The 26,984-nt window shown below is 44.9% G+C and overlaps 1 protein-coding gene across 5 annotated transcripts in view; it reads right to left on the bottom strand.

Moving 5' to 3' along the window:
• The window catches only part of FRMD4A (FERM domain containing 4A), a 445,706-nt gene that overhangs the window by 183,736 nt on the left and 234,986 nt on the right, over nt 1-26,984 (bottom strand). For all 5 annotated transcript variants that reach the window (XM_053922092.2, XM_071221290.1, XM_045183617.3 and 2 more), the window contains exon 2: nt 5,527-5,592. In XM_053922092.2, coding sequence (XP_053778067.1) covers nt 5,527-5,592 — 66 coding nt within the window. The remainder of the gene's footprint in view (nt 1-5,526; nt 5,593-26,984) is intronic.

The following is a 26,984-nucleotide window of genomic DNA, read 5'->3' as shown; positions in this document are numbered from 1 at the left end:
TCCTCTCCTCAGCCTCTGGCAGGCTGAGCTGTCTGGTCCCGGAGCTGCCCGCGTAACGTGTGTTGTGTGTGCTGGGGGGCAGGTCCCTGGATGATTGCATCAATCCGCCGTATCCTGACACTCCTCCCTCCGTCACAGCTCCACAGGGACACTGGGACTCTCTTTGTTCCCACCCAGCACAGAGCTCACCACCTTTCCCATCAAGGCCCTAGCTAAAGAAAGGAGGTGTGGGGTCCCTCCCTCCTCGCCAAGGGGGAAAACTCCTTAGCTGCTTGTGTAAGCCAAGGGTATACTTTATGGACTATGTCTGATGCCTCTAAGGCACTAAACAAACTTCTGAATTACTGTAGGGTTGCTGTTATGTTATGTCTCTAACCTATACCTTAAAACCCATTTGCTCCTCAGTGTACCTTTAAAATGTAAATATGGTCAGCCTTCCCCAGGGGCTAGAAAGACATCTGTCTGGCTCATTGGTGTGGTGCCCAGCTTTGCAGCAAGAAGTCTAATAAATGATGATGGTAATCATGGTGAAGTTTGAGGTCAGCCCAAAACAGTGTGGCCTCACAGCCCTTTGGCTCTTATTTTATGGGGTGGGATGGTGGCCTGGGGGTCCCAGAGAGAAAGTTCACAAAACCAAAGCCCTTGGTCTGTGCCCAGCTTCTGTACGTGGCTTCCCCTCCCTGGCTGACACTGGACCTCCTGGTGAATTCAGACCAGACGGGAGCAGATGGCAGACCTGGCTCACACGTCAGTAGATGGGCCAGCAAGCAAACTGAGCCACCCTTCTCAATAAGAAGATATGGAATCAACTCTGTATTTTTTTTTTCTTGGCAACATGTGCGATGGGGGGAATTCCTGCTTTACTTGGGTTTATATCCAAGTAAATCCCTTGTATTTACAGAACATTATAAACCACGAAAGTAGCTGAGGATGGGGTGTGAGAGTGGGTGTGTGTGCGCATGCAGAGAGCCCAGGTCTGTTCGTTTATTCTATGTAGCGTGATTAGGGCTCCAGATTTTTTTTTAAGTCATATACGGGGGCGGGGGGAGGGGAGCGGTTTAGCCTATTGTAGGCCAGAACATTTACTTTGCCTTCTACGCCGCTTTACTCAGAGCGCACATTAACTTAACCGTTAAGACAGAGTGTTTCTAGCACCATTGTCTGAGGAGGCAACACTGCTTTAATCTGCTTATTTAATCTTCTTCCACACCTGATACCCTCAGCCTTATATACACGATGTGAAAATCCTTCATAATCATGTGTCACGTGTCACCTTCACTAGACAGATTGGAAACTGATGGCGGAAAAAGAGTGACCCGGGTAAGCCCATCTTCAGTTCTTACCCTGAGATGAGGTTCAAAGTGTTTAACGCCAGCCACTTACAAGGCTGGTGTTAGCGGCCAACACAGCAGCCACATTACGGGTGAAGTATATGGTATCCGGGCTTTTACTGCATGCAATTTCACAGTGCTGCGAAAGGAGACTAGGATGCGGCGAGACCTGCTGCTCCAGCTGCGTGCGCTGCTGTGTGACTCTGACTAAGTTTTTCACCCTTCTGCACCGTGTCCTAATCTGAGCTAGTACCTGTGTATTCGCAGTTACTGTGGTGATTAAACAAGATGAACTTCCTAGAAACTTTACAAAGAACTGTAAAATGGAGTCATTACTGTGGAAGACACCCAGTATTACATCTGGGTGACCCTACACAGTTCTGTCACGTTGGTAACTGTTCCTCTTGTTTCAAGGAGCTCTCTATTCTTTAGAGATAGCTTCCCAACAGAAACATAATAGGAGCCACAAATGGGAGCCCAATAGGAAATTTTAAATTTTTTAGTAGCCATATTAAATAAGGGAAGAGAAACAGTTGAGAATGATTTTCATTCTACATATTTTAATCATTAAGACATTTACTCTTTTTCACATGTGGTCTCCACACTGCAGTGCACATTTTACGCTGATGGCACATCCGGTTTGGACTGGCCACCCCCCAAGTGCGCCAACCGTACTTCCCAGCGGCTCTAGATCTTCCCTGATGTTTCTGTCTCACTGGGTTTCTCAAGGTTAGGGACACCCTGTCATGTACAGCAAAAATCCCATTGCTATCTTTAATTTTCTTGAAAAACACTGACAAGTTGAAGTTTTTCAGAATCACAGGACGCTTGGTTCCTCTATTTTAACAGAAGTAGATGGTTACAATTTTGCTGCCAATGGCCATTGAGAAAGGGGGTCAGAGGGGCAAGACACTGTGATCCTAGAATATTGCTTCGTTTCAGCGGGCAGCTTCCCAAACAAAACAAGAAGTGGCGTTCAACTAGTTTGAAACGACATGTGCACTGTTACGTTCACTGCGGCACTGTGTACAACAGCCAAGACAGGGAAGCCCCCAAGCGCCCGCCGACAGACAGATGGATAAAGATGCCCTATACCTATGCAATGGAATGTTACTCAGCTATAAACAAGAATGAACCCTTGTCATCTGTGACAACGTAGGTGGACCTAGAGGGGACTGTGCCGAGAGAAGTCAGTCAGACAGAGAAAGACAAAGACAAATGCCACATGACTACACTTAAATGTGGAATCTAAAAAAACGAAATGAACGAACAAGCTTGTAGACAGAGACAACAAAAACTGATGGTCACCAGATTAGAGGGGGGGGGATAAATACAAAAGGTGAAAGAGATTAAGAAGTACAAATTGCCAGTTTTAAAAATAGTCATGGGGATGTAAAGTTCAGCGTAGGGGCTACAGCCAACAGAACTGTAAAAACTATGTCTGCTGTGGCGCGGGCACCAGACTTGGCAGGATGATCACTTCCTGAGGTACATACATGTCTAACAACTATGCTGTACACCTGAAACTAATATAATATTGTATGTCAACTGTGATTAAACAATAAATTTAATTTAAAAGTGTAGTTCACTGTGGCAGAGTTGGGGGATGGAGAAGACTCTGAAGATACAAAATCCGAGGAGGTGTCTCTTTCTGGCTCTGGCCTGTCTTCCTGTGAGGCTGCAGATCATACAGTACCAGGAGCCGCACGAGAACCTAACAAGGAAGGGCCACACTTCAGCCATGCCAAACGAGGGGAAATCCATTTGACTTTAAGATGACCAAGAGAAAGAACCTGGAACCTTCCCTATTAATGGCTTCTATCTTTTGACCTTCACAGTCAGGAAATTCTTTTTGTTCTTATTTAACTACTCTTACTCAAGCTAAACCACATTTCCATTTCTTTGCTTTCAAAATGCTCCCCTAAACATGCATTCAGATCAGAAAAAAGCCAAGAGTCGTTTTAAGGGAACCACGGTATGAAGACAAGACTTGAAAAGCTCAACACCAAACATGCAAGGCTCCTTCTGGTGTGGCCATGGAGACCCCAGGAACAGGCTGACTGAGAGACGGACATGGCGTAGCTGCTCTTTCTGACACAGGCTTTTCTAGTACATTTCTAATTGGATGGAACAGTTTTGGATGACAAAGCAAAAGACACTGTCTCCAGGTTGGATCAATGACCTAGGTTGATTTGTTGTGGAATGCTCACCTCAATTGCTCCAGCTGTTGTTAAGTGGAACTGAAGGATTTAAGGAGACACATAAAATGTCCTAGGTGTCAAAGACCTGCCTGTGGACTTAGAGATTAGCCTTTCGAATATTAAATCCTAGTATGTGTACTCTTGACCTTCATCCTTTTCCCCTTATGGGTAATGTAGGATTTACACAGGGCAATCAGGGATTTGGAAGCACAGATTCCGCTCACTAATCTCAAAGGGCTTTAGAAAAAGCATTAAGTTTGGGGATCATGGCCATTTTGCTCTGTAACCAAGAGAAAGGAAATGTACCATCACAGGGGCCAGGCCTACACCACCACAGAAAATCATCTCTGGGCATGACCGGTTACCAGCATTCTCCTGGTGGGAAGCGACTGCTCGTTGTTGATTCTGTTACCTCAGTCTTCTCCTGCTTCTGGAGATCTCAGGTGTAGCCTCTGATATGGCTCTTACCCCAAAGGTGATGGGAAAACTAGACCTCCCCCCTCTGCTGCTACTTCGGCATGTTTGTCGGGCAGTCACCCTTGTGTAAACCCACACGCTTCTCCCTGGGAGATAAGCACTTCCTGGAAGCCTGAAACCCAAAGCCTGACTCTCCGACTCTCCGTCTTCTAAACCTTGTCAGGCAAACGGGGAGACACTGAAAGCCATTGCTTAGTCTAAGGCTTGTTACAAATATTCTGAAACTGTTCAACAACAACAACAAAAACTCTAAATGTACCCGAATGGAGGAATGATTAGCTAATAATGGTATATCCATTTCTGTGTGGCCATTAACAAAGATGACAATTTATAATAACTTGGAAAATGCTAGTGAAAGACAATGTTAAGTGGAAAAATAAAATATATAGCATTATACCTACATTATGATCACAACCATGTAAGAAATATAAAATAAATATAAATATAAATATGAGATATGCTAAAATGAGAATAGTAGTTGAATTAGTATGCTGTGTTTATGAGCTATTTCCAATTTTCTCTGTTTCTTACATTGCACTTATAATGCCTTTATAATTTAAATCCTATTAAAAGTATTAACTTTTTAAATGGCAATTGGAACATTCTGAAACCCAAGGTCCATGTACAAGGGAACACGAGATGAGGGTATTTATGTGTGACTCTCATCACGGAACAGCAGGGTCCCCCCCAGTGAATGAGGCTGTGGGTGTCATTTCCGCCAGCTGACCAACTGTAGCTTCTTCACGGCAAATGTGATGGATAAGGAGCACTGCCCTAAAATTTTGATAGACATTTAAGAATATCACGCAAATACAGTTACAAATGTTGGAGTTGAGCGACAGATTAGGAATTAATTTCTTTAAATCAAAGTTGGATACTTCATCATTCTTTAGGGCTCTAAATAAAACACTGGTTTTTTTCAAGAGTAAGCTGAGCAAGGCCAGGGTCCGTGATTCTAATTACTTTGTGGACTTCGCTGATTCGGCTGTGTTCTTAGTTTAGAGATAAACTGATCAATTTCTTCTGTGTCCGTTCCTCTAGATGTTCAACAGAGACTGGGTAAGGGTTTAACAGCTCTTAAGAGGGGAGACGGAGCCAAGAGAGTGCTTCTCTGTCTTCACGTCTCTGAAAGCACAAGTTGAAAATAATGAACTGTTTTCTAGACAACTAGCCCAGTTTTAGCTGCAGCAAGAGTTATTTAGGTTACATTATAATTAACTTCTTCCAAGCATAAAGAATAGCTAATGGCAGTTGTGGAATTTCCTGTTCCAGAGATGTACAATAGGTTAGATATACATCTGACCTTGAATGCCTGGGCGTGGTGCTCAAAGAAACAGAATGAACGAAAATAGCCATCACACACATAATTACCAGGGTGTGTCCTACTCTTCTCTCACAGATTTTAACACATTTAGACTGAAAAACAGTTTACCTTCTCGCCTCCCCCTCAGCTGAATCAGAGTGTGAACCACATCAGTCACAGAAGAAATTCAGAAAGTTGGCCCAAAGTCATTTACCTGTACCAGGAGTTCCAGCTTCCTGTCATCAAGAAGATGTACTTGACATCGACGGCCCTCCGTCATCTGAGAATAAAGAGAAATGATGGTCACTGCGGGTCTAGCAGCCTGACGAATGTACAGGGTCCCGTCCGCTGGACCCCACCAGGCACGTTCCTCTGGGTGAAACTTTCCCTGGGCTTTGTTGCTACATGATGCCAACAAGCAGCAGGATTGGTTCGTTCATTCAAAAATATTTCTGAGCACTTTCTACGTGCCAGGTGCTATTCCGGGAGCTGGGTGTACAGGAGAACACAAGACAAGGCCCCTGCCCTCACGGAGCTTACATTCTTAAGGGAGAGTGTAACACAAAATAGCAAATACAGACATAACACAGTATCAGTGGCGACAGATTTACTCATTCTTTAGTCATTCTTCCATTCGATAACTTTATCACCACACATGAGGGACAGAGTTCGGTATCCGGTCTCTGCTGTCTCTGAACTTGTCCCTCTTTACTGACCACCAGATGACCACCCCTGTGGCCAATGCACTTGGTTTCTGTGTCACTCCTCCCCTCTCCTTGTTTATGACCTTAGTCCCACAGTGCTTTCACCTGTGTGACAGAGGAACCCTGTGAGTGTATGACACTCACAGCGAAGCCTGACCCCTAACCCCTGTGCCTTTCACAACTAACACCCCTGTGCAATGCAACAGAAAGAACCCCCTGACAGGCACCAGGAGGCCCAAGTCCGGTCCCGGTGCACACGTACTGGCTCCAGGCCTTTGGACAAGCCTCTGCTCATCTCCACGGCCCAGTCTCACATAGAAAAATGAGTGGGCTGGGCCCAGTGGGTGCTGGTGAATATTTAATAACTGTCTTTCTGAATGAAAAAAGAAAAAAAAGCCTTAATTTGTAGCAATTGCCGGAGCCCTGGCATCAATCACCCTCAAAGGAAATCCCCTGAAGAACGAGGCTTCTCCGAGACGTCAGCCGGCCACCGCGCTCACCGAGCACGTCTTGCTGTGCTCCACATAGCTTCGCCTGAGTTCAAGCGGCCGTCTCGACAACACTGACGGCGCTTCCCACACACACAACAGACAGGCGTAACCTCAGGAGAGTGGGTGACCGTAAAGCACAGCAAAATAATTAGGAAGTGATTGATTTTAAGTATTTATTACCTCTGTTTTTCATATAATTTATTTAATGCTATGTTTACATGATTTAACAATGGCTATATTTTACAAGTGGCATGCAAAATTCCTGAAAATGTAACAATAACAACTAATATTAGCTGGCTCCAAAACCACTCCCTGGACCAGAAGCCCCATGAGGTTTCTTCTAGCCCTGGGATTCCTACGTGACTCTGTAGCCCTCACTGAAGCCACTTCCTTTTTCCCCCAGCGGCCCGCCACTTCATGAAGAGCAAAGAGAAGGACACACGTGGCAGATCCTGGCCTCACCTATCTGCACGGCCATCAGACCGAGTCTCTCCTCCCCAGCACGTTCTCCACGAAACATGGGAAACACAGCCTCTTCTCCTCCTGTTCAACGGCGCTTACTCTCAACCCATCAGCATGTCCAAACTGTCATGCACGCCCATGAGAAAACGCTCAGAGTCCTTTCTCAAAACAAGCCAACCCATCATCCTTCCACCAATTGAGACTTCCCTAGTGGTGGGATCTGCTTGCACGGGGCTAAAGCGAACAGCCTCTAGAATCTGAGTTAGCATGACTCAGCAGTCCCCAGCTCTGAGAAAAGCCATCAAGGAAAGTGTCACATACTCATAAGCACTCTAACAGAGGGTGGAATAGAGTAAAAATTGAGGGAAAGCTTAGGTCCAAAGGCTTCTGTTTTGCACATCTAAGCCAAAGCAGGCAGCTGTGGACTTGAAATGGGCCTATGCAGTCTTTATTCACTCTCTGAAGTCTTCAAGTGTTAATTGTCTTAGCCACAAACCAGGCTCAGATTCCATTAGAATCCATCAACCTTGCAAACAGTAGTCACTCGAGCTGAATGACTTAATTAAAATATTCACCAGCTTCAAAAAATAAACAAGTGGGACTACATCAAAACAAAAAGCTTCTCACAGCAAAGGAAACAGTCAACAAAACGAAAGGGAAACCCACCAAATGAGAGAAAATATTTGCAAATCATACTCCTGATAAGGGGTTAATATCCAAAATATAGAAAAAAATCATACAACTCTATGGCAAAGACAAAAAAAAAAAAAAGAACCAATCGGATTGAAAATAGAGGATCTGAAGAGACATTTTTCCAACGAGGACATACGGAAGGCCCACGGGTACATGAAAAGGTGCTCAACGTCAATAATCACCAGGGAAAACAAGTTAGAACCCTAATGAGATATCCCCTCCCACTTTCAGAATGGCTGTTATTGAAAAGACAAGAAATAACTGCTGTTGGCGAGGATGTGGAGAAGAGGGAACATGTGTGCAGTGCTGGTGGGATTTAAATTGGTGCGGCCCCTATAGGAAACGGTGTGGAAGTTCCTCAAATTTTTTTTTTAAAAAACCACCATATCATCCAGCACTTCCACTTGTGGGCATTCATCTGAAGATGAAAGCACTAATTTGAGAAGATCTATGCACATCTATGTTCACTGCAGCATTATTTACAATGCAATGCAATACAATGCAATGCCGAGATAGGGAAGCAATGGAGGAATGGATAAAGAAAATGTGGTACCTATACAGTGGGATGTTATTCGGCCATAAAAAAGAAAAACCCTGCCATTTGGGACAACACGCATGGAACTTCAGAGCATTACGCTACATGGAATAGGTCAGACAGTGAAAGACAAATGCCATGTGACCCCAGCTACATGTGGAATCTGAAAGAAACAAACGAACCCATGTGCAGAGAATACACTGGCAGGTGCCAAAAGTGAGGTCGAGGAAGTAGGGGAAATGGGTTGAGGTTGTCAAAAGAAACCAACTTCCAGTAATAAAATAAGTAAGTCCTGGGAATGGGACGTACAGCATGGTGCCTACAGTAAATAACTCTCTGCCGCGTATGTGGAAGCTGCCGAGAGATTAGAGCTCAAAAGTTTTCACAGTAAGAAAGACAATGTGTAACTACGTGTGGCGATGGATGTTCACTGGACTTACCGTGGGGATCGATTCACAATCTGGACGAGTACTGACTCATTATGTTGTGCACATGAAATTAATACAATGTTGGAAGTCAGTTATATCTCAATTTAAAAAGAAGAAAACAAATTCCAAGTCAATAAATGACTTTACTGGGGGGGGAAAAGCCCACTAGATTAATTTTAATCATTCCCCTATACAAATTCAATGAAAGATACTAAAATGTTAAATTAGACTAAAATATGCACCTCATGCCAGAATGTAGAAGCACTTCTTTCATCAAAACAGCACACCAGAAGTGCAAGGGCTTCCACAGGGCAGTCCACAGCAACGGCACAGGGACCTTGGGTAACTTTTAGGTAGTCGGCAATTCAGTCCTGATTAGAGAAAGAACCCAATTCTAATAAAGTGAACGTTCTAGGAAGGCAAGTGCTACGACTGCCCAGCATTTTATTTTAAAACGCCTTTATGAGCACTTATTTCAGGTCTGAGAAAATTCTCTGATCAGTGGGGATGGGAGAATTTTAAGAAAAAAATTCTGCTGTCCTTTGCATCTTTAAAACTCAAAGTTTTGAGCTTCAGTGTACTGTTAAAGGTTAAGGATATAAACATGTTCTTGAGTTCCTTATTCACATTCTAATACATTTTACAAAAGCAAAGGAATATTGGTATCTGAAAAATATTACTGTATCAAATAAAGTTTAATCACAGTAATAAGAGGTAGTATGTCACTTTCTCAAAATATTTCAATAGATGCCAAGTGTGGCGTGACACTGAGTGTGCACCCGTGTCTAAAAGTTTTCTCTGAGATTACCGAAATATAAAATTCTCATTACATTAATCTCACCTCATCTCCTCACCACTTTAGGGAAGTAACAAGCATTGAGACTTTAATATCCACCCAAGGTGTAACAAGTTCACTCTTCTCTTCAACAAGCCCGAAGCTAAGTCCTGGGGAATTTGTAAGCGTGCTCCCTACTTGAATTGGGAATTTATAAGCTGCCTCCCTTGTGGAAGGCACTATGTTTCTTTAAAGAGTCAGCCCAGAAATGTGCATCTAAAGGGAAACTCAACTCTGAATCATCATATGGTTGAAAGTATGACTTCCTTTTGACAGCACCCCTGTAGTTTTTCCTCAAAAGAAGGACCCGTTTGTTTTTTCATCCTGAAGTAAATGGGAGTATCCTGTTATCCGTTTGGAAAAGGTTTACCATTCTGGGCATTTGTGGAGAGAGCGGGGACATCTGTAGCTCTGCCTGGCTTCCAGGCATTCTGAAATTTCCTTTGGAATACTAACAACTGTAAAGTAATATTGCTTCCTTGTTTTCCTTTTCAGCTGCTCGGGCACAATCAGAGCACTGGCATCACCCTCCAAGGAAAGCCTGTCGGAGAACAAGGCTTCTCGATGTCAGCTAGCTGGCCACCACTCCACCCATAAATCGTCTGGCTGCCGCACAATTCCATACCGAGCAGAGGCCTGCCAAGTGTGCTGTGATTCTAAAGAATGTACAGGAAAGTGTTATTTTGAAAATAAAGGTGTCTACCCCATTTACCTAACTTTTCTGTTAAGATACACAATGAATCACAAAGACGATGTAAAACATGGATTTATGATGCTAGCATAAGCGAGCGTAGCAGAATATGAAATGCTATGTGAACTATAAAGTCAGCCAATAAAATTGTGCAGAGGAACAGGAATTACGGGGCACAAATAAAATAGCTGATGTGCTAGGGTAGCAGGCTTATGGGTGGTTCCCCCCGCCCCACCCAAATAGTACACAAAATGTTGTTGTGGGGGTTTAGTTAGAATACTACAATCAAGAAAAATTATCTAGAAAAATGAATGAGAGTGTTTGAGGTCAGCCATAGGAAATGGTGCCTGAGAAGCTTCTTTTTCAGCAAATTCGTTTTGGATGGCCTGTGTTGTTAACACATTAAATCAAATTAATTAAGTTACAAATGAGAAGGACAATTGTCACATAGGTCAGAAATCTGAAGATTGGAAGTCTGACACACTCTCTCTCCCTGCAGGCAGAATTAATAGGATGCCAATGTGACCAGAGAGGCTCAGTAACACAGAATCTCAAAGGGGGAATTACAGCTAAGTCCATTTCAGGGCATCCCTCCACAGCAGCTCGATTTACTCCTGATGCAGGAAGGCACCGCTGTCCAAATGTGGCAGGGGAGTCAGCCCACTCAGGGCATCGCTAAACAATAGACAACGAACTAGCAATGACAACCCCCCAAATGGTGATTTGGGGTTGCTTTACATAAAAAGCTCTGCATGTGCAATATGCTTTAAGAATATTTTCTCTTCAAATTCAAAATTAAGTACCAGTATATGCTTCTTATAATTACTTTTTTCTGTATATATCACACATCTCTCCCTCTCTCCCTCCTCCCTGCTCTCTTTCTGCCACTTCTTGGATCTATTCTCTCTTCTTTCCCACTGCCTATTAATTTATACACTATGATATACACACGTAGAGGAAGTGCTCTGAAGAAATAGCCCTACCCACTGTTTAACATTTTGATAGAAATCTAATGCAGTTGTGTGACTATCAGGTAACAGATCTGCAAAAAACATGTGGTTTAAAAAAACAAAAGCTAAAATTATTCAATTAGCACATTATATTTCCTAATAATTTCATTATAATTTCTAATGCTAATTTGTGCTCAAATTGTTATCACTAAGGTGCAGGGGAGTGGGGGGAGGAAGGGGTGGCCTGGGGTAGCAGAGCTGCTGAGAGGAATGTTCCCAGCCTTGCAGAAGCACTTTTTCCCCCAGTTACCACATGCCTCCCTGTTTCTGTCCCTGTGCCTATAAGTTACCAAGCTGTGATTCATATTCATTTTACAGACAGTACCCTTACGAGACAATACCAGAGAAATATTAAAGACAAAGGAGAATTGTATAAAAGGAAGAATTAACATTTCCCAATCATACTTCATTGAGAAAATTATTCATGTTCCCCCAACAACCTGAAATCTTATTTTTTAAAATATTTATTTATAGAGAGAGGTGAAGGGAGGGAGAAAGAGAGGGAGAGAAACATCAATGCCAGAGAGCGACGCTGATCAGTCGATCATCTGCCTTTCACAGAACCCGCAACCCAGGAGTGGACTCTGACCACTGAATCAAACCAACAGCCCTTCATTCTTCAGGATGACTCCCACCCAACTGAGCCGCACCAGTGAGGGCTGAAATCCTATCTTTTAAAATTGTTATCATCAAGTAGAAAATTTGCATTTCAAAAGCATGCCTGTTAAGGCCCAAACAGGGAGAGGCAAGTCTTCCAGCTTGCCCTCCCCCAGCACAGCCCTAAGACTCGGACTCAGAAGACTCCGGATGTCTTACAGCAGCACCTCACGATCGCCCCTTGACCCGGGCCATTTGGAGGCTCAGAAGGAAATTCCAGAGACATGACTACAACTTCCCAGTGGAACACACTGTGGGAGCCTCTGCTCTCGGGGTCACCTCAACATGGCCCTCCCCCACTCCACTTCAGCCTCCCCTCAGACAAATGAGGGCCCAACGGCCCATCTACATACCAGAAAGTCACAAGATCACAAAATCTCAGTAACCCTAAAGCTGCCACATCCAGGAGGTGAATGAATGCCATACATTCCCAGTGGCCTCAAGAAACTCAACCCCACAGCAAATACACATATGGAAAGACTTCAGGCAAATTAAAATTTGTTAAAAATACTCATCCATTTACTGCTCACATTCACCCACACCATGGAAATACCAGATATAACAATAGTTATTATAAGGCAATATCATCTTATAATATAAAAACAGTACATGAGGGGGTCTCAGCTCATAATCTTTGAAAGTACAGTGTCCATTTTTATTTTAAATTTTCCCTCTCTGATTCATCTCAAGCTAACCTGTTTTTTGTCTTTGAGTGACATTCTATCAAACAAGATAATAATGGAAAAAAAGAAGGCACAGTGAATCTAGAAGACTAGATTTCTGCTAGACACCAGAAATCTGAATCAGAGAGAATGACGCTGTCCCCACTTCTCTCCATGACCTCTGGCAAATTATCTCACCCCTGTCTTTCCCATGAGTCCCCTGGATTAAAAGAAAAGACACACCCAGGCCTGTCCTTGAGACTCTTTGCTCCCCAGCACAGTTGTAGCTTATAAAACCGAGATGAAAGTGATTAAGTCAGTCACTCTGTTAGAAACAAATTCACGTGCCAATGTACTGTTATATTAAAATTGAAATAGCCTCGAATTCTTCAAAGCTCATCCGTCCGCAAGCCTGCATTTGATGAGATTGTAAGTGGGGCCAGTGTTTGACTGGAGGATCTTTGTAAAGCGCATCTTTGTGCTGCTGTCGCTGCTCAGATCCCTCCCTCCCTCGCTTGCTCGCTTCAGCAAAAGGAGATTGGGTTTTCTCTGGTGCTGCAGGAAGAGAAGTCGTGGTGCTGAGTGCAGTGAGGACTTGGCGGCTGGGTAGGGCTGCTGTGTCTGGGGCGGACAGTTTTAGTCCTCAGCGCTGCTGCCCTGAAGACCACTGCTGGGTGTGGTAGAGCCACAAGCCCTGCAGGACAATCTGTTTCAACCCTCTCCAGATGGTACCGCAGGGCAGAGGGTCAGAAAGCACTAATCAGCAGTCTCTTGACCTAAAGTTTAGAAGGCAAGGAATGGACCCAGACAGGTAAGAGGTGAGAACATCCGGGAGCTCCATCGATGGTCTTCCGTGATCCCAGGGAAGAGAAACTCCAACCCAAAGCTAAGCTGCGGGATGTGGGAAGGAAGAGCACTCATTACCTTCCAACAGGACATTGCACAATATTTGAGGACAAGCTGTTGACATGGAGGTTGACAGGTGTGTCTCAGACATGGAAGGCCAAAGTCCTTCCTGCATTTCACCCCAGGTCCCGAGTGTTACCGACAATCGCCCTCCTCTGTCTGAGAGACAACTCTCTGACGAAATGGATGGGAGAAAACGGACACTGGGAGATGAGAATGCATGGGCTCTGGAGTTAGGTTGTGCACCACAGCCACTGCCCTGGTGAGCACACAGCGGGAAGCTCACTTCAGCTGAGTTAACTAAAGTGCTGTTACGGACCCACGACGGTTCCAGCGCTCTCTGCTTACACTCTGGCCAACTGGACACTGAAAGAGCAGTGACCACACTGCCACACTTGGGTTCTGCCACTGCTAGAGTAACTTCTGAAGACAGGATTTTCTTTAGCTCCATTTCAATTATATTATTAGACCCTCTTATTAACACATTCACACACATCTGCAGGCTTTTGCTTTCTGCCCAGGCTTTCTACAATGTTGGTTCTGTGACTGAAGCAATTGGAGTCTCTGAAGATATACAGACTTAATCCTACTCCACATGGAATGTATTCTTCTTCTCTGGAGAGGGGTGAGAGAAGGGAAGAGTGCCTACTCCTTCCAAGGGAAAGGCAGGTGGGAATTCCCATCAGAGAGTGAGTCCTGTGCAATCTGGAAGGAGGTGGACAGGTGACAGCAGGTGGGACTGGGTCGAGATTGGAATCCGGAGCACATCCGAATGGAAGGCCTCAGGGGTTCAAGGCCCTGGGAGCAGATTCCTGATGTTGTTGTGAAATGTCTCTCCCTCACCGTGCACTGTACCACCATTTGTGCAAGACAGACATCTCATTGCCGGAAAACAAGTTCTCTGAGGCCTGAACTCACCGAACGTTACCTCCTTTTTCCCGAATGCTCTCCTTCCCTGTCCCCTCAATTCCAAGGGCTAGCCACTCTGGACCTCCGAATTCTTTCCTCCAAGGGCCACCCTCTCCCATACCTCAAGGCCTGGCCCACACCTTTTGCTCACTGCTGTCCTCAAAGGACCATCCCTACATGTCTCCTCTACGCCACATGCTGAGCCAGGTGCTAGAGACACAGCAGTGACCAAAGAAGCCACAATCCCACAGAGATGGGGGCCGGGTTCTGCCCGAGTGCTGGTCTGTTTTATCCTAGAGTCACCAGGGGTGAGCCCTGCGTGACCCTCCACAAGTCACCACATCCACTTGTGCCTCAATCCCTAGTCTAGGAAATGGAGACCACCCTAGCACCAACCTCAAGGGGCAGCTGGTGAGGAATAACTAAACTAGTGCAGGTAAGGCGTGTACAGCTCTGCTTGGCATGCAGTGGGCTCTCAGTCGGCATTACCTTCAGAGGTCCCTACTCTAGTCAGGGACTGGGAAGTGCCTCTGAGCAGAAGTGTCAGAAAGCGTACTCATCCCAGACAATGTACCCTCAGGCGCCGCCCGCCCCCCCCCCCCCCCCACCACATACACACTCCATCAGGATGGCTAGGTGAGGCTACAGCTTCCTGTCTGCTCACACCAGATTTTCTGCTATCGTGGCAGGGCAGGTGAGGAGGCTGGTCAGGGAAGGCTTCCTCTGGGTGGCTGTTCCTAGTGCTGGGCAAGCACCAGGCTTCCACAGAACAGAGCTCCACGGGACCCTAGCCAATCGGTAGAGGGGACACTTCATCCAAAAGGGCACCAGGAGGCCCAGTCCTTTGCCTCAGAGCCATCCTGGGTGGGCTGGCAGTCACCGAGAGCGCTGACATAGGCATGCTGGAGCTGGCCTAGGACTGGAGGTTTAGGAAAGTCAGCATATGACGTGTGGGGCAACAGCAGCGAGGACAACGAGAACTGCCAGGCCACAGAGGGCAACGCTAACAAAGGACGAGAAACGCCTCTTGCTAACATTGCGGCCTCACCTGTTTCCCTTGGCAGGTTCGGGGTGTTGTTCTTACACACACACTGTTCGCAACACAGGCATCCATGCAGACACCCCTTAAAGGTGGCTGAGTGAGGTATAAACCCCAAAGAAACAAAACATGCAAAGGAGCAACAAGAACCTGTAAGAACCTACACAGCCTTCTGACACCACGGTCCCCCCGCAGTGAGGAAAGATGAGAGCAACACCTGGCCTCCGCCGCGCGGAGCTGTGGCTTCGGCATCTTAGGGACAGGCTGTTTTGGGTGGAATGAAGAGAGTTTGTTTGTTTTTTTTCCCAAAGGAAAAGGCGAATGTCTACCCTTTTGGGGGGTTTGGGGGCTGCACTTGGAATTTTTATAGTAGAGACGGAGACCTGATGTGAGGTTCAGATGGGACCACACACTCAAGGAAAACAGTCTGTAAAATGCCAGAGAAAGGATAAGGTCGACTCTACGGGTACAAAAAATTTCATTTGCGTGGATGAAGACGTTAAAAGTAAAAATTTGGTAACACAGTAAAAACAAAACTGAATGAGAACGGGAAGGTTGAGAGTCCCAACGAACACAAAGCACCTGCATGGAGAGCTCCCAGAGGAGACTGGGTTTTCGCAGCGCGTGTGCCGTGTGTCAGGGGCAGAGTGCGTTATACCTGTCACGGCCACAGACGAGGAGAGGCCGAAACTCAGAGGGACAGGAGTAGGAAGCCAAAGCTGAAATGTAAAACAAGGAAAGACTCAGGACAATGAAAGACCCTTTAAAGATATGTTGAAAGCAAAACGATCAAGGAAAGGAATGTTTTCATTGTTCAGAGCCAATGGATTTTTTGTTAAAAGATGAACTGCTGAACTACTCAGTTCCTGGTTTGTTTCAATATTCTCAACCAAGACAGGAAGTGGTACGGCAAACCACTAAAGAATATAAACCAACTGCTCCTTTTCCCCCAAGTAAATTCCAGGTGGTTCATAAAGTTATATATTAAAAATACACAGGCAATTACTGATTAGACCTTTCTAAGCATAAAAGCAATGGATGAGCCAAAAGGAAAAAAATGTAAAGATGTAGCTACATTAAAAATAATTTTTTAGAATTTCTACTCCACAAAGCACTGTAAGCAAAAAGAAAAAAACAAATGGAAATTTGGGGGGAGGATGACAACAACTATAAGGAGGGGTTAATACGTTAAAAATAAAGTTATGTTATTAGTAGATAATTACAAATTAATTGGAAGCCCCTACAGGAAATAAAACTAAAATACAAATTACTTTCATATTCTTTGACTCAGTAATTTCTATTCTAGAGAAGAGATCTCTCTAGCAACCAAGAGAGTAATCTAGCAATCTGTCCTAATGAACTAGGGAAACTGGGGTTAATGATTATACATAATAATGGCCATTACAGTGTGTGTTCATTCGGGAAGTACTTACGATACATTCATTATGCACCAGACATCTTATTAGACATATAGTGATGGATATGATTTTGTTCCCATACTTAAGGGGCTTCTGTGTCCAGTAGAAAAACTACCCAAATTAACAGGTGAATACAGGGCAGTTCATGTGACAACAGGGTGGGTGTAAGATGCTACAGGGCAGGGTGGGGCAGGTAGGGGGACCCTAACTCACACCTGGGGAATGTGTCACTCGGGTGAGGAAGCTGTATCTGCAGAACAGGCCATCTGACGGAGGCAACCTGGTGTAAGAAGGCCTGGAACGAGAAGGAACATGGCATGTTCTGGAAACAGAAGCCGGAGCAGAGTGGTGGGTGGGGGAGGAGCAGTAAGGAATACAACTGGAGAGCCCTATTTTCACTAACAAGAAGAAGTGATCACATATCTGATGGTCCGAGAACGGCGAAGTCACTGATGAAACAGTAAACAGCCAGTGAACATGGTTTTCAAACAAACTTAATCCTAACTGATGCCGAGAGGGGACTTTGGAAAGAGGGCTCGGTGCCTGCGAAGACATGCAAGCACTTGGGAAACGCAAAGAGCTACTAAAACATAAGCTGTCTTTCTCAGGATGTGTATTACCACCCCCACCCCTTGATTTGTAACCAGACAGTGTGCTGAACAAATTCACAGTTGACAAAGGGGGTTAGATGGTGGATTCAATTTTTTTCAATTGGGATCATACTGTTTATAGTTTTATGCCCTACCCTTAGTTCACATGCTAGAAGCAAAGCATTCTGAATAATGGAATTAAGAGGTCTCTACTCTACTATGGTTGAACCATTCCTGGAAATCTGTGTTCAATCCTGGGTACCCGATTTCATGTAGGCAATGAAAGAAACTGGGGCAAGGCCAAAGAAGTGTGACTAAACTGGGGAAAGCTGTGGAAGCTAGGTCTTCTCAGGACAACGGGAAAATGGCCCGCTTAGCCTGAACAGCAGATCCAGGGTAGGGGGCCCTGTAATCTCTTGTTTACGCCAACACACTTCATTGAGTGAAAACGGAGCTATTACTGATTCCATGGAAATAGCAGATAAAAACTGGACCGTCTAGGTCATGCGTGGATGTGCAGACTCGCCAATTTGATGACTTAATGCTAATTTGATGACTCAATGTGGTAATTTAATGGCAAGGGAGAAGAACATTGTTTTGGTGGGCAGAAATGAGATCGATGAGTGGAAGTTCCAGAAGACACAGCTGGATTCAACAGAGGGAGAACTGTCAAACAAGCATCCTTGTTCAAAGTGGAATGGGTTGCGCAATCAGCACTGCAAGTGACCAGGACAGGGACAGACACACTCTAAGCTTTGGACAAATGTGCACACAGACAGACACGAATTCCAAGAAAATACATTCATTCTAATAACTCATGCATTTACTTAAAATGCTTCTTGTTACAATATTACACTTAGCTTAATAAAACAAATATTCATATCATCCATCTACTGTTTCAGAAGACCTTTTTAAAAGTCACACTACAGACCAGTAGACACAAACATTTTTCCACCTTTTTTCCTACCAATTTCCTCTGTGTAAACAGGTAATCAAATGTCCTCTATTTAAAATGCAGTGTTGTGTGTGTGAGGTGGTTACCTGTATCTGTTGCTGGTTTAGTGTTCATTATTTGATAACCAAGAACCTCAATGACATTTTCTTGGTAACGTGAATTTGCATATTTGGCTCCAGTATCTAATTCAATGTTTGCTTATGTTGTGATCAGCTGAAAGAAACAACACTTTACAACTATGTGTCTTAGGAAGCAAGAGGTAATCACAATTTTATTGTAAATATTTTGTTGACGTTAAAATGATATACACGTGTGATCGAAACAGAATGACAGGACTGTGACAACAGGCACTCTATAAATATTTTACATGAATTAATAAATACATACTCAAGTAACATATATCCTTACATATCATTTCAAGGGCAATTCCAAAATATAGGGACTGTACAATTTCATCTGCATTCTGTGAGACACACCCCGACACAGACGCAGGAACAGGCACATTCTCTGTAGGTTGTGTTATCTACGCGAGCTTACAGGGAATGAGCAGAACTGACCTCCATCTGCCATCAGTGGGAGCTAGAGGTCTTGCCACACAGATAAGAATTTGGAAATGGGTTTTCCTTCCATAAACATCCCCTTTGTGTAGCACTATAGTCAAACTCTCCATTAGCTCTGGGGATGTACGCACCCTGGGGGGGACACAGAAAATGGTATTCTAGACCATCTGAAAGCTATTGGAATTCTGTCTTTGCTGACTTTTAATGCACAGTGGGAGAACAGCCACCTGCAACAGTGGGGCAGCCCTCCAGGCCACCTGCTTTCACAGAAGCCGCATGAGACTCAAAGCAGCCACCCATACCCTAAGTGCCTGAGTCTAAGGGCCCAGTGCCCAGATGCCAAGTCTTCTGGGTTTGCAAGGAAGGACTCCAGCCCAATTGCTCACCCTCGTGTTTACATCAGACCAAATTTCCAGTGACATCATAGCAGAGGAGATCCGAGGAACAGGGTATTCCCAGTCTGGAAAGCCACTGGTCCAGCAGGGTGGTCCCAGCTCCAGAAGCCAGCGGCAAGCCCTTGCCCCTCCCCCATCCAATATCCCAATAAAAGGTGCTTGGGAAGCCTGCAGTGCATACACTAGGGACATTTTTACAGCTACCTTTGACATCTGTATGGGACAGTCCATCTGGGCTGGAGCCTGCATGTTTACATAACCATGTTCTCTGGGAAGGACTCTGCTGGAGCCCTCCTGCATGAGCTACTCTGGCAGTTCCATCCCTCCATTCATCTTGTCTGAGGTTTCGACACTGGCTGGCTGCCCGTGAACCCGCCCAGATGCCTCCCGGAGACCTGCTTCTGCTGCCCCAGCTCCATGCTCTCAGGACAAGTTTCCAGAGCTGATGCATTTGTTCCCCCAAAACATTTAAAAATAGGGGTGGGGCATGAGGGTGGGAGAGGAAGGGAAATGGAGAGGGGTGGAAGGGGGAAGGAGAGGATTCTGAAACCAAAGGTTGGTTTCCCTCCTTTCGTGGAATTCTCCTCGGATGTAAATGCTGTCACAGGAAATCAAGCAGTGTCTTCTAAGGCAATGGCCACTGCAAAGGGGAGCTCCAAGGACATCCAGGGTGCACGTCATGAGTGAGCAGTTACAGCAAGAAAGATATTATGCTGTATCTCTTAGTCAAATCAAAATTCTAATTGGACATAGAACAATTCTGCACAGCTTTGGGCAGGCGGTAGTTACGGTGCTGACTGCACAGAGTGAGAAAGGACGGCACCGAGCCTACTGTTTTGGCTGTTTCCACAAAAGGAAGGAGGGATATGTCTTTGCCTGTATCCGAACTGATTAACAGATGACAGGGTTCCTAATCTTCCCTCTCTCCTGGTGTCCGAGGGTTTCCACGTGCTTTTTCACACCCTTTGGTAACCAAACTTGAGTGTGTTTTCAGCATGTGCTTCAAGAAAGCCCTGGAAGTAAGTTTGTGACTAGATCCCTGGATAAGGAAAGCCAAAACTTTAAATCAGAACAAGTACATGAGGCAGGGGTAGTGATTATAGTTGATATCCTTCATAGTATCTAGCATGGAGCTTTAAACACAAAGGAAGTCTCAGTAAATATGATTCATTATAATTCTTGGGGGTGGAGATGGTTTTATGGGTGCAAAACATATGTCCAAACTTATCAAACTGTATGTACACTGTCAATATGTGCTGCTAATTATATCAATGATACATCAATACATCCATTTAAAACATGAGAGTCACAGATGCTCCTTCCACCTCTGAAAAGAGACACACTGCCAGGACCCGAAGAGTTCAATCTGCGCAACAGCACACCGCAGCGGGTTCGTCACGTTTCCGGGAAGTACTTCATTTTTTTATGTCTCACGTTCTTTTAATTTGAAGTCTGGTAGTTACGATTTTTCTCAGACATTGTCACATTCGGGACTGAGCCATGGAAACATTAAATACCAGCTCTCCGGGGCTGAGATCCACTTTGAATCTCTGCTCAGACATTCTCCTTTCCCAGGCCTGGGTATGATTGTACACAAACTCCCCCTGAGCATCTCCATCTGGATATCTGTTAAACATCCCAAACTCTGTGTCCCAGGCAGAACTCTGAATCTATGTCCTCCCCAAGCCCTCGGCCGCAGCTTCCCCCTCACGCAACACCAACGTTCTGCCCCCATGTTCTATTCTTTAAGCCCCCAAGTTCTGGAATTCTCTCTTACCTCTCACGTCTGACATCAACCCACCAGAAAATTGCGTGGGTTCTCTTAAATTATCCAGACCCTGAACACTTTTCATCATCTTCACTTCATCACTTTCTGGATCCTTAAAATGGCCACCCATCTGGCCACCCTGCTGCTACCTCCGCCTGCCTTGCAGTCTGGTCCGCACACAGCACCCTGACCACCCCTGTGCGGCCCAAGTGCAATTAGGGCACTGCCCAGGTCCACACTCCGCAGCAGTCCATGCACCCAGTGCAGAGCCTCTGTGACCCCCTTACCTGGTCTGCTTTCCCACACTCATCTCCTTGCTGTTCCCTACTCTTCGGCCTGAAGACCTTTGACAAGCTCTTTCCTCTGCCTGTAATGTTCTTCCCCAGACACACAGGGCTCTCTCACCTCTTCACATCCTTTGGAAGTTTTGCTCAAATATCACCTTTTCATAATGTCTTGTCTGTATATAAAACAGCAACCTTGCCATACGTCCCATCCTCTGCCTTATTTTTCTTTACAGCAATTACCACTTTCTAGCACACTATATAACTTTTACTCATTTATTATGTCCATTGCCTGCCTCTTCCCCTTAGAATGCAAGCTCCCTGAGGGCAAGAATTTTTGTCAGTTTTGTTCACTGACACATTCCTGGCCCACAGAGGAATACCAACAGGTGTGTGTTGGATGACTGACTTACTCACTGACCGACTGATTGACTGACTGACTGACTGAATGAATGAGTTGTGGCGGTGCGATACTTTCTGTCATTTCGCCAGCTGGGGTTTGCAAGGCCATACCCACATAAAGGACAGCTATGCTGCACCATCCTTACTCTCTCCTCTTTGACAACAAATGTGTAGGCAGAGTGGTGTGAGCTGAAAAGCAGAGAGAAGGACAGGTAAGAACACTAGGCCTCAGCAAGGAAAAAATCATTCTAGCTATTTGCAAACAAATAAAGAAATGAGAAACATGATATATGTCAAATTATTACTCAATTTTTATTTTGAGCACCTACCAAATGAGAGGCATACTGTTAGGTGCTATGAAAAAAAATAAGACACGGTCTTTCCCTTAGAAAGGTGCGGGGAGACTTATGTACAAAGGTCACTGCAACAGATCGGTAACTGATGAGGATGCTCCGGGAGAATGCAGGAGGAAGACACTTCTGCTGGGAGGAAGAGGAGGAGATAGCATTGGAGGTTAGAATTAAGGAATGAGCAGGGTCGTCCTGCAAAGAAGGAATGGGAGGGGCCTCTGCATCTGAAGGTTCAGCGTTTGCAAGAGGATTATGTCCAGAAAAAGTTAAATGTGCTCAGGGGAAGGCAAGGGTGTCTGTGTGTGTGTGTGTGTGTGTGTGACACAGAGAGAGAGAGTGTGTGTAAAGGGACAATTTGTGATTTGTGACAATTTTGTAATAACCCAGGAAAGAAAGAAGAGGCCTGAACTATGATGATGGCAGTGGACACCTCACCCCAAAAGAATTTGGGAAGGAACCATATGGGAAGGAACAAGGCATCAGAGAACTGTATTGTAAAAGACCAGAGGAGTTAAATACTAACAATGCAGCAAAGAGGAAGAGTGAGGCAGACGTGTTGAGTCACTTATCACAGGACAATGATTTTCAAGCCTTAGGGGGAAGAGAAACGGCAAGTAATCAAAAACCCATGGGTGGAGCTAGTAACAACAAAGGGGACTCAGGAGGGCATTTGCTCACCCTGGAGTACTCTGAGGGAGTATTCCTTTGGGAAATCATACTTAGGGAAAGTTGATAAAATAGCCAAAGAATCAGCCATTTCCAAGCCCATCTGACAAGCACCTCCCACAGTGCGGGTCTGAAGAGAAGGGGTGACAATGCTGTGTGGCGGGTCCCTCCGCCCCTTCTGGTCAGCAGCGAAGGCTGTGTAACTACCTGACCGTCCTTGCTCTCATCTTTCCCACCTACAAACGAGCAAATGTGCTCACAGACTGCTTTCTTCTATTTCCACTATAAACCAAAAGCCACAGTATCAAACACAGTTTATGGAATTTTCCCACCGGTGTTCGTCATTTCTCTAGGAGTGTGATCAATTCTATCCACAGAAGAGAAGAAGAATCTAGCCATATAAAAAACAGAGAACTGTGGTTTTGGCTTTTATCTCCAAGTATTGGGATAGCTTTCCAAGTGGGAAGTTATACAACGTAGATCTCTGTATCTAAATAGCAGCAAATCTCCATTGACTAATTTACAATCTTAGGAACAGGATGGCAGGCGAACCAAACTGTGGCAGACAGCAGAAACCATATTCTCCACAATAAAGAAAGCAGGAACCACAAACAAACACCAGCTTATAGTTCTCCCTAAAATGATAGACACACTCCACCCTGTTAAGGCAACCGGTGCCCACAGGCTGTCTCTGAGGCTTCACCTAAAACACACCCTTGTCCTGGATGTAGCCATCATGTTCTATAAATACTCTCCCTGCTTTATATTTGCTTCGTGCTCTGATTCGGCTGCCTGTGTGTGCCAGTTTAACCCATCTCCAGGAGATGGGCCATCTATTGTTTTGATTTATTCTATTTAACTCCTAGAAGGTTATTAAGTGCATAAATAATTTTTAGTGACTAACACGTAAACTGGCACGTTGATGTCCTGGGCTACATGGAAACTCTCGGTATTTTCAGGGCGTCAGGCGGTGGGCTCAATGGAAAAAGAAAACCCACAGGCATCCAGGACACTCTCGGGTTCTAGGCTTATTTCTGCCAAGAACTCTGCACTAATTACTTAGGTAAAATATAAATTAAAAAACAGGAACTGAAAATCTTCCTACTTAATGGCAATGAATGGAAAGAAACCAAAGAAGTGAATCTAGTATTTGGATTTTTGCCTTCCTTGCTAAGAAAAAAAATGGCACCACCACTGATTAACAAACCTTGCTAATTAATTCTTATTTCTGTTCCCAAATTTTTTCAAGACAAAAGCCCAATGAACTTCCTGATCATTTCTGGGAATTGAAGAATTTCAGAAAGAAAAGGTGACAGAATGCATTCGCGCAAAGGCGAAATCCTATTTCTCCTCTTTCTTCCCCACCCCCAACGGACCCTCTCCATATTAACGTGCCAGGGTTCACTGGAGACTCACAGACGCAGCAGGATATATCTGTCTGTTTCAGTAAGGTGACAATCACTAGGGTGATTTGCCTTTACCTGCAAAACCCTTTCTGGAAGGTCAGGTGACATTTATGAAATATCAGAGCTAAGGATTGTTCCCCCAAAGCTCCTTTCTCTATAAAATTCATGTCAGGATTGTTGGTGAGGAGGTACCACTGAAGTGGTACCTCCATTTCCACGGCGACTGGCCTTCTTACACCCCAGTGTGTTGCAGGCTCCCCGAAGTTAGCATTGTTGGTCATGTGACATACGCAGGCCAAATGAGAAGTGCAGAACACAAGACAAACTGTCGTATTTTAAGAGTCTCCCATATTTTATTTTGTGATAGGTGCTTCACCGATATTATCTCACTGGCTCCTCTGAATAAAACTTCAGTTGTACATTTAAAAAGTGGTGCTCAGAGAGATTCGGTAATTCACCCAAGGCCTCTCACAGCTACTAAGGGGCGGAGCCAGAAATCAAACCAGTCCTCACTGACACCACAGCTCCACGGGACCTGCCAGACCAGGCTGTGTCACACAAATCCTCCTCGGCTAGTAGGAGCTCGAGTCTTGGCATGGCAACTAAGACCCTGGTGAGGTCTCCGAAAATCTGTGAGCAGCTCTTCATTTGTAGATCAAAAATGACCTACATATCCACCTTTAATTGCTAAGACTCCATCCATCCAAAATGTTTGACCTGACTGATAAACCTCAACTCTCTTCTGTGCGTGGTTCGTGGAGACCACTGCACATCTGGTGTGACTTCGGCTCTTGCCACTCTGCTGTACTGGGTGTCTCTGCTCTCCTGCCAAGACCTGCAGGCTACATCTGTGCTGCTGGTCACTCTGTAGTCACTCTGTTACAAAACACTCAACCATCCTAATAAAAGGGGATTGAGAAGGCAGAACACTGCTCTCCATTGTGTTCAGCTCCAATCTTGTTCTTGTCCTCACCACCCTCCCTCTCTTCTGCTCTCTCTCTCTCTGAGCAACAGAGAAAGAAATCTCCAGTATTTACTGGGGGTAGCCAGTACACGCAGAGAAATGGGGAAGCCCATACTACTGCCCGGCTCAGTTTGAGGTGTATCGCCCAGTCCAGATGGCTCCACACTATTTGGTTCCCTGGTTTGCGTTCATCATATCTATAATACTTGTTCACAGGCATGTGGTGAAAGCATAATTGTGCATTTTATGGTTATGAATGGCACAGCCTGGCAACTCTCCAATTATTATTTCCATTCGCTGCCATGCATTATCAATCTAACTCCCCATTACGCACCATTTTTTTCATGCATTCTTCACCCAGCAAGGACAAAGAAAGGCAAAAGCCCTGTGAATAAGACTGCAACTCCAGAAGAACAGGCTGATTTTGATGGAAATTGGGAAGGTACAGCCTCAAGTTGGGGGGATAGCTTCGGGCTAATCTGAAGTGAAAGTTGTTAAAAGTTTCATGCCTTAGTACAAAGACTTCTGGCCCAAGGTTGGCAAGCCATTGCTGTGATGACAGGGCCATTCCACAGTGTGAACTAAGAAAAGGTCAGACACAAGAGGACCTAACAGGTGACATTTCACTTCAGACCACTTGGATTTCCAGGTTTCTAAAGATACCTAAATACAGGGTCCGGCACAGATAACGACCCTACTTATAAGCTGCTAATCTATACCAAAACTTCTATTACACAGTCAGAAGCATGTAATTCTGTAACATAACAGTATCACACTCAAGCACACCATATGACATTTTAGGTGAAATGTTCAAATTGCTGTCCATTGTGTGAGAAACACTCATGTCCCCTGCCAACCACACTCAATGGCGTTACTTCTGCCGGACCCTGTACATTGATGTTGGAATGTGGCGTGAAAGTTTCTCTCAGTGCTTTACTTACTCCAACAGGATCTACTGCGTGCCCACCGTGAGCAGAGGTTCAATATTAGGTGAACAGGAAGTATGCAGTAACCACAAATTGGCAAATAACTGCTGCTAAGGTAGGAGCACGTGGATGGAGCCAGAGTTTGGGGAGAAAGGTGTACATGCACAAATGCTCTTGATGGTGGACAACTAGTTTCTTCTTGTGATGCATCATGGAGCACTTGAAGCTCCAAGTTGAACACAAACCCCAAACGACCACAGATAAAAGATCTGGCTTCCTAACAAGCTAGACTCTACATGCTGCATTTCTGAATTAGCATCAGCTCTGCTTGAACATTCGCTGAGGGGTCACTCACTCAGTTCACACAGAGGCTACCGACTCATTGCTCCTTGATCACTTGGTAGTAACAAGCCCACTGAACTAAACGGGAGCCCTCAATCCTTCTGACAATCATGGCATTTATTGGTAGCAGTAATTTCTATCATCAAAGAGAAAACTATTTCTCTTTTGGGAGAAAATACCTAATTTCAACTGACACAGTTAAGAATTGGACATACACATAAGCATGAATGCAAGTCATTAAACAGTAGAAATAGCTCTGGTCTTCTTTTGAGAAAGGCATAATGGTACCTATTTTTAGAATAATGCTATTAGTGGTGGAACAGGCTGCCTCAAATGTAAGGATGTGCCTAGATGATTCCTTATAAGAGAAAGACATGCTGATCCCGTGGGACAGTGGAAAGGTGGCAGCTGATAGATTTAGGGAACCAATAGGAAACTCCTGTGGAGAATTTTTAATAAGTCAGAGTTATTCTGATTCAGTAAACTTCTTACAGAAGAGCAGTGAAACCGGCAGGCCCTGGTGCACAAGGGCAACCCGGAGGCCCAAAATTCCAGGAACTGTTGGACCAGCTCTAGAGATCAAATGGCCTAGGAAAAATAAGCATCAAAATGAAACCACAACCA

Source organism: Desmodus rotundus, chromosome 4 (assembly GCF_022682495.2).
Source record: "Desmodus rotundus isolate HL8 chromosome 4, HLdesRot8A.1, whole genome shotgun sequence".
Lineage (NCBI taxonomy): Eukaryota > Metazoa > Chordata > Mammalia > Chiroptera > Phyllostomidae > Desmodus > Desmodus rotundus.
This window is presented reverse-complemented; position numbering and strand designations above follow the sequence as displayed.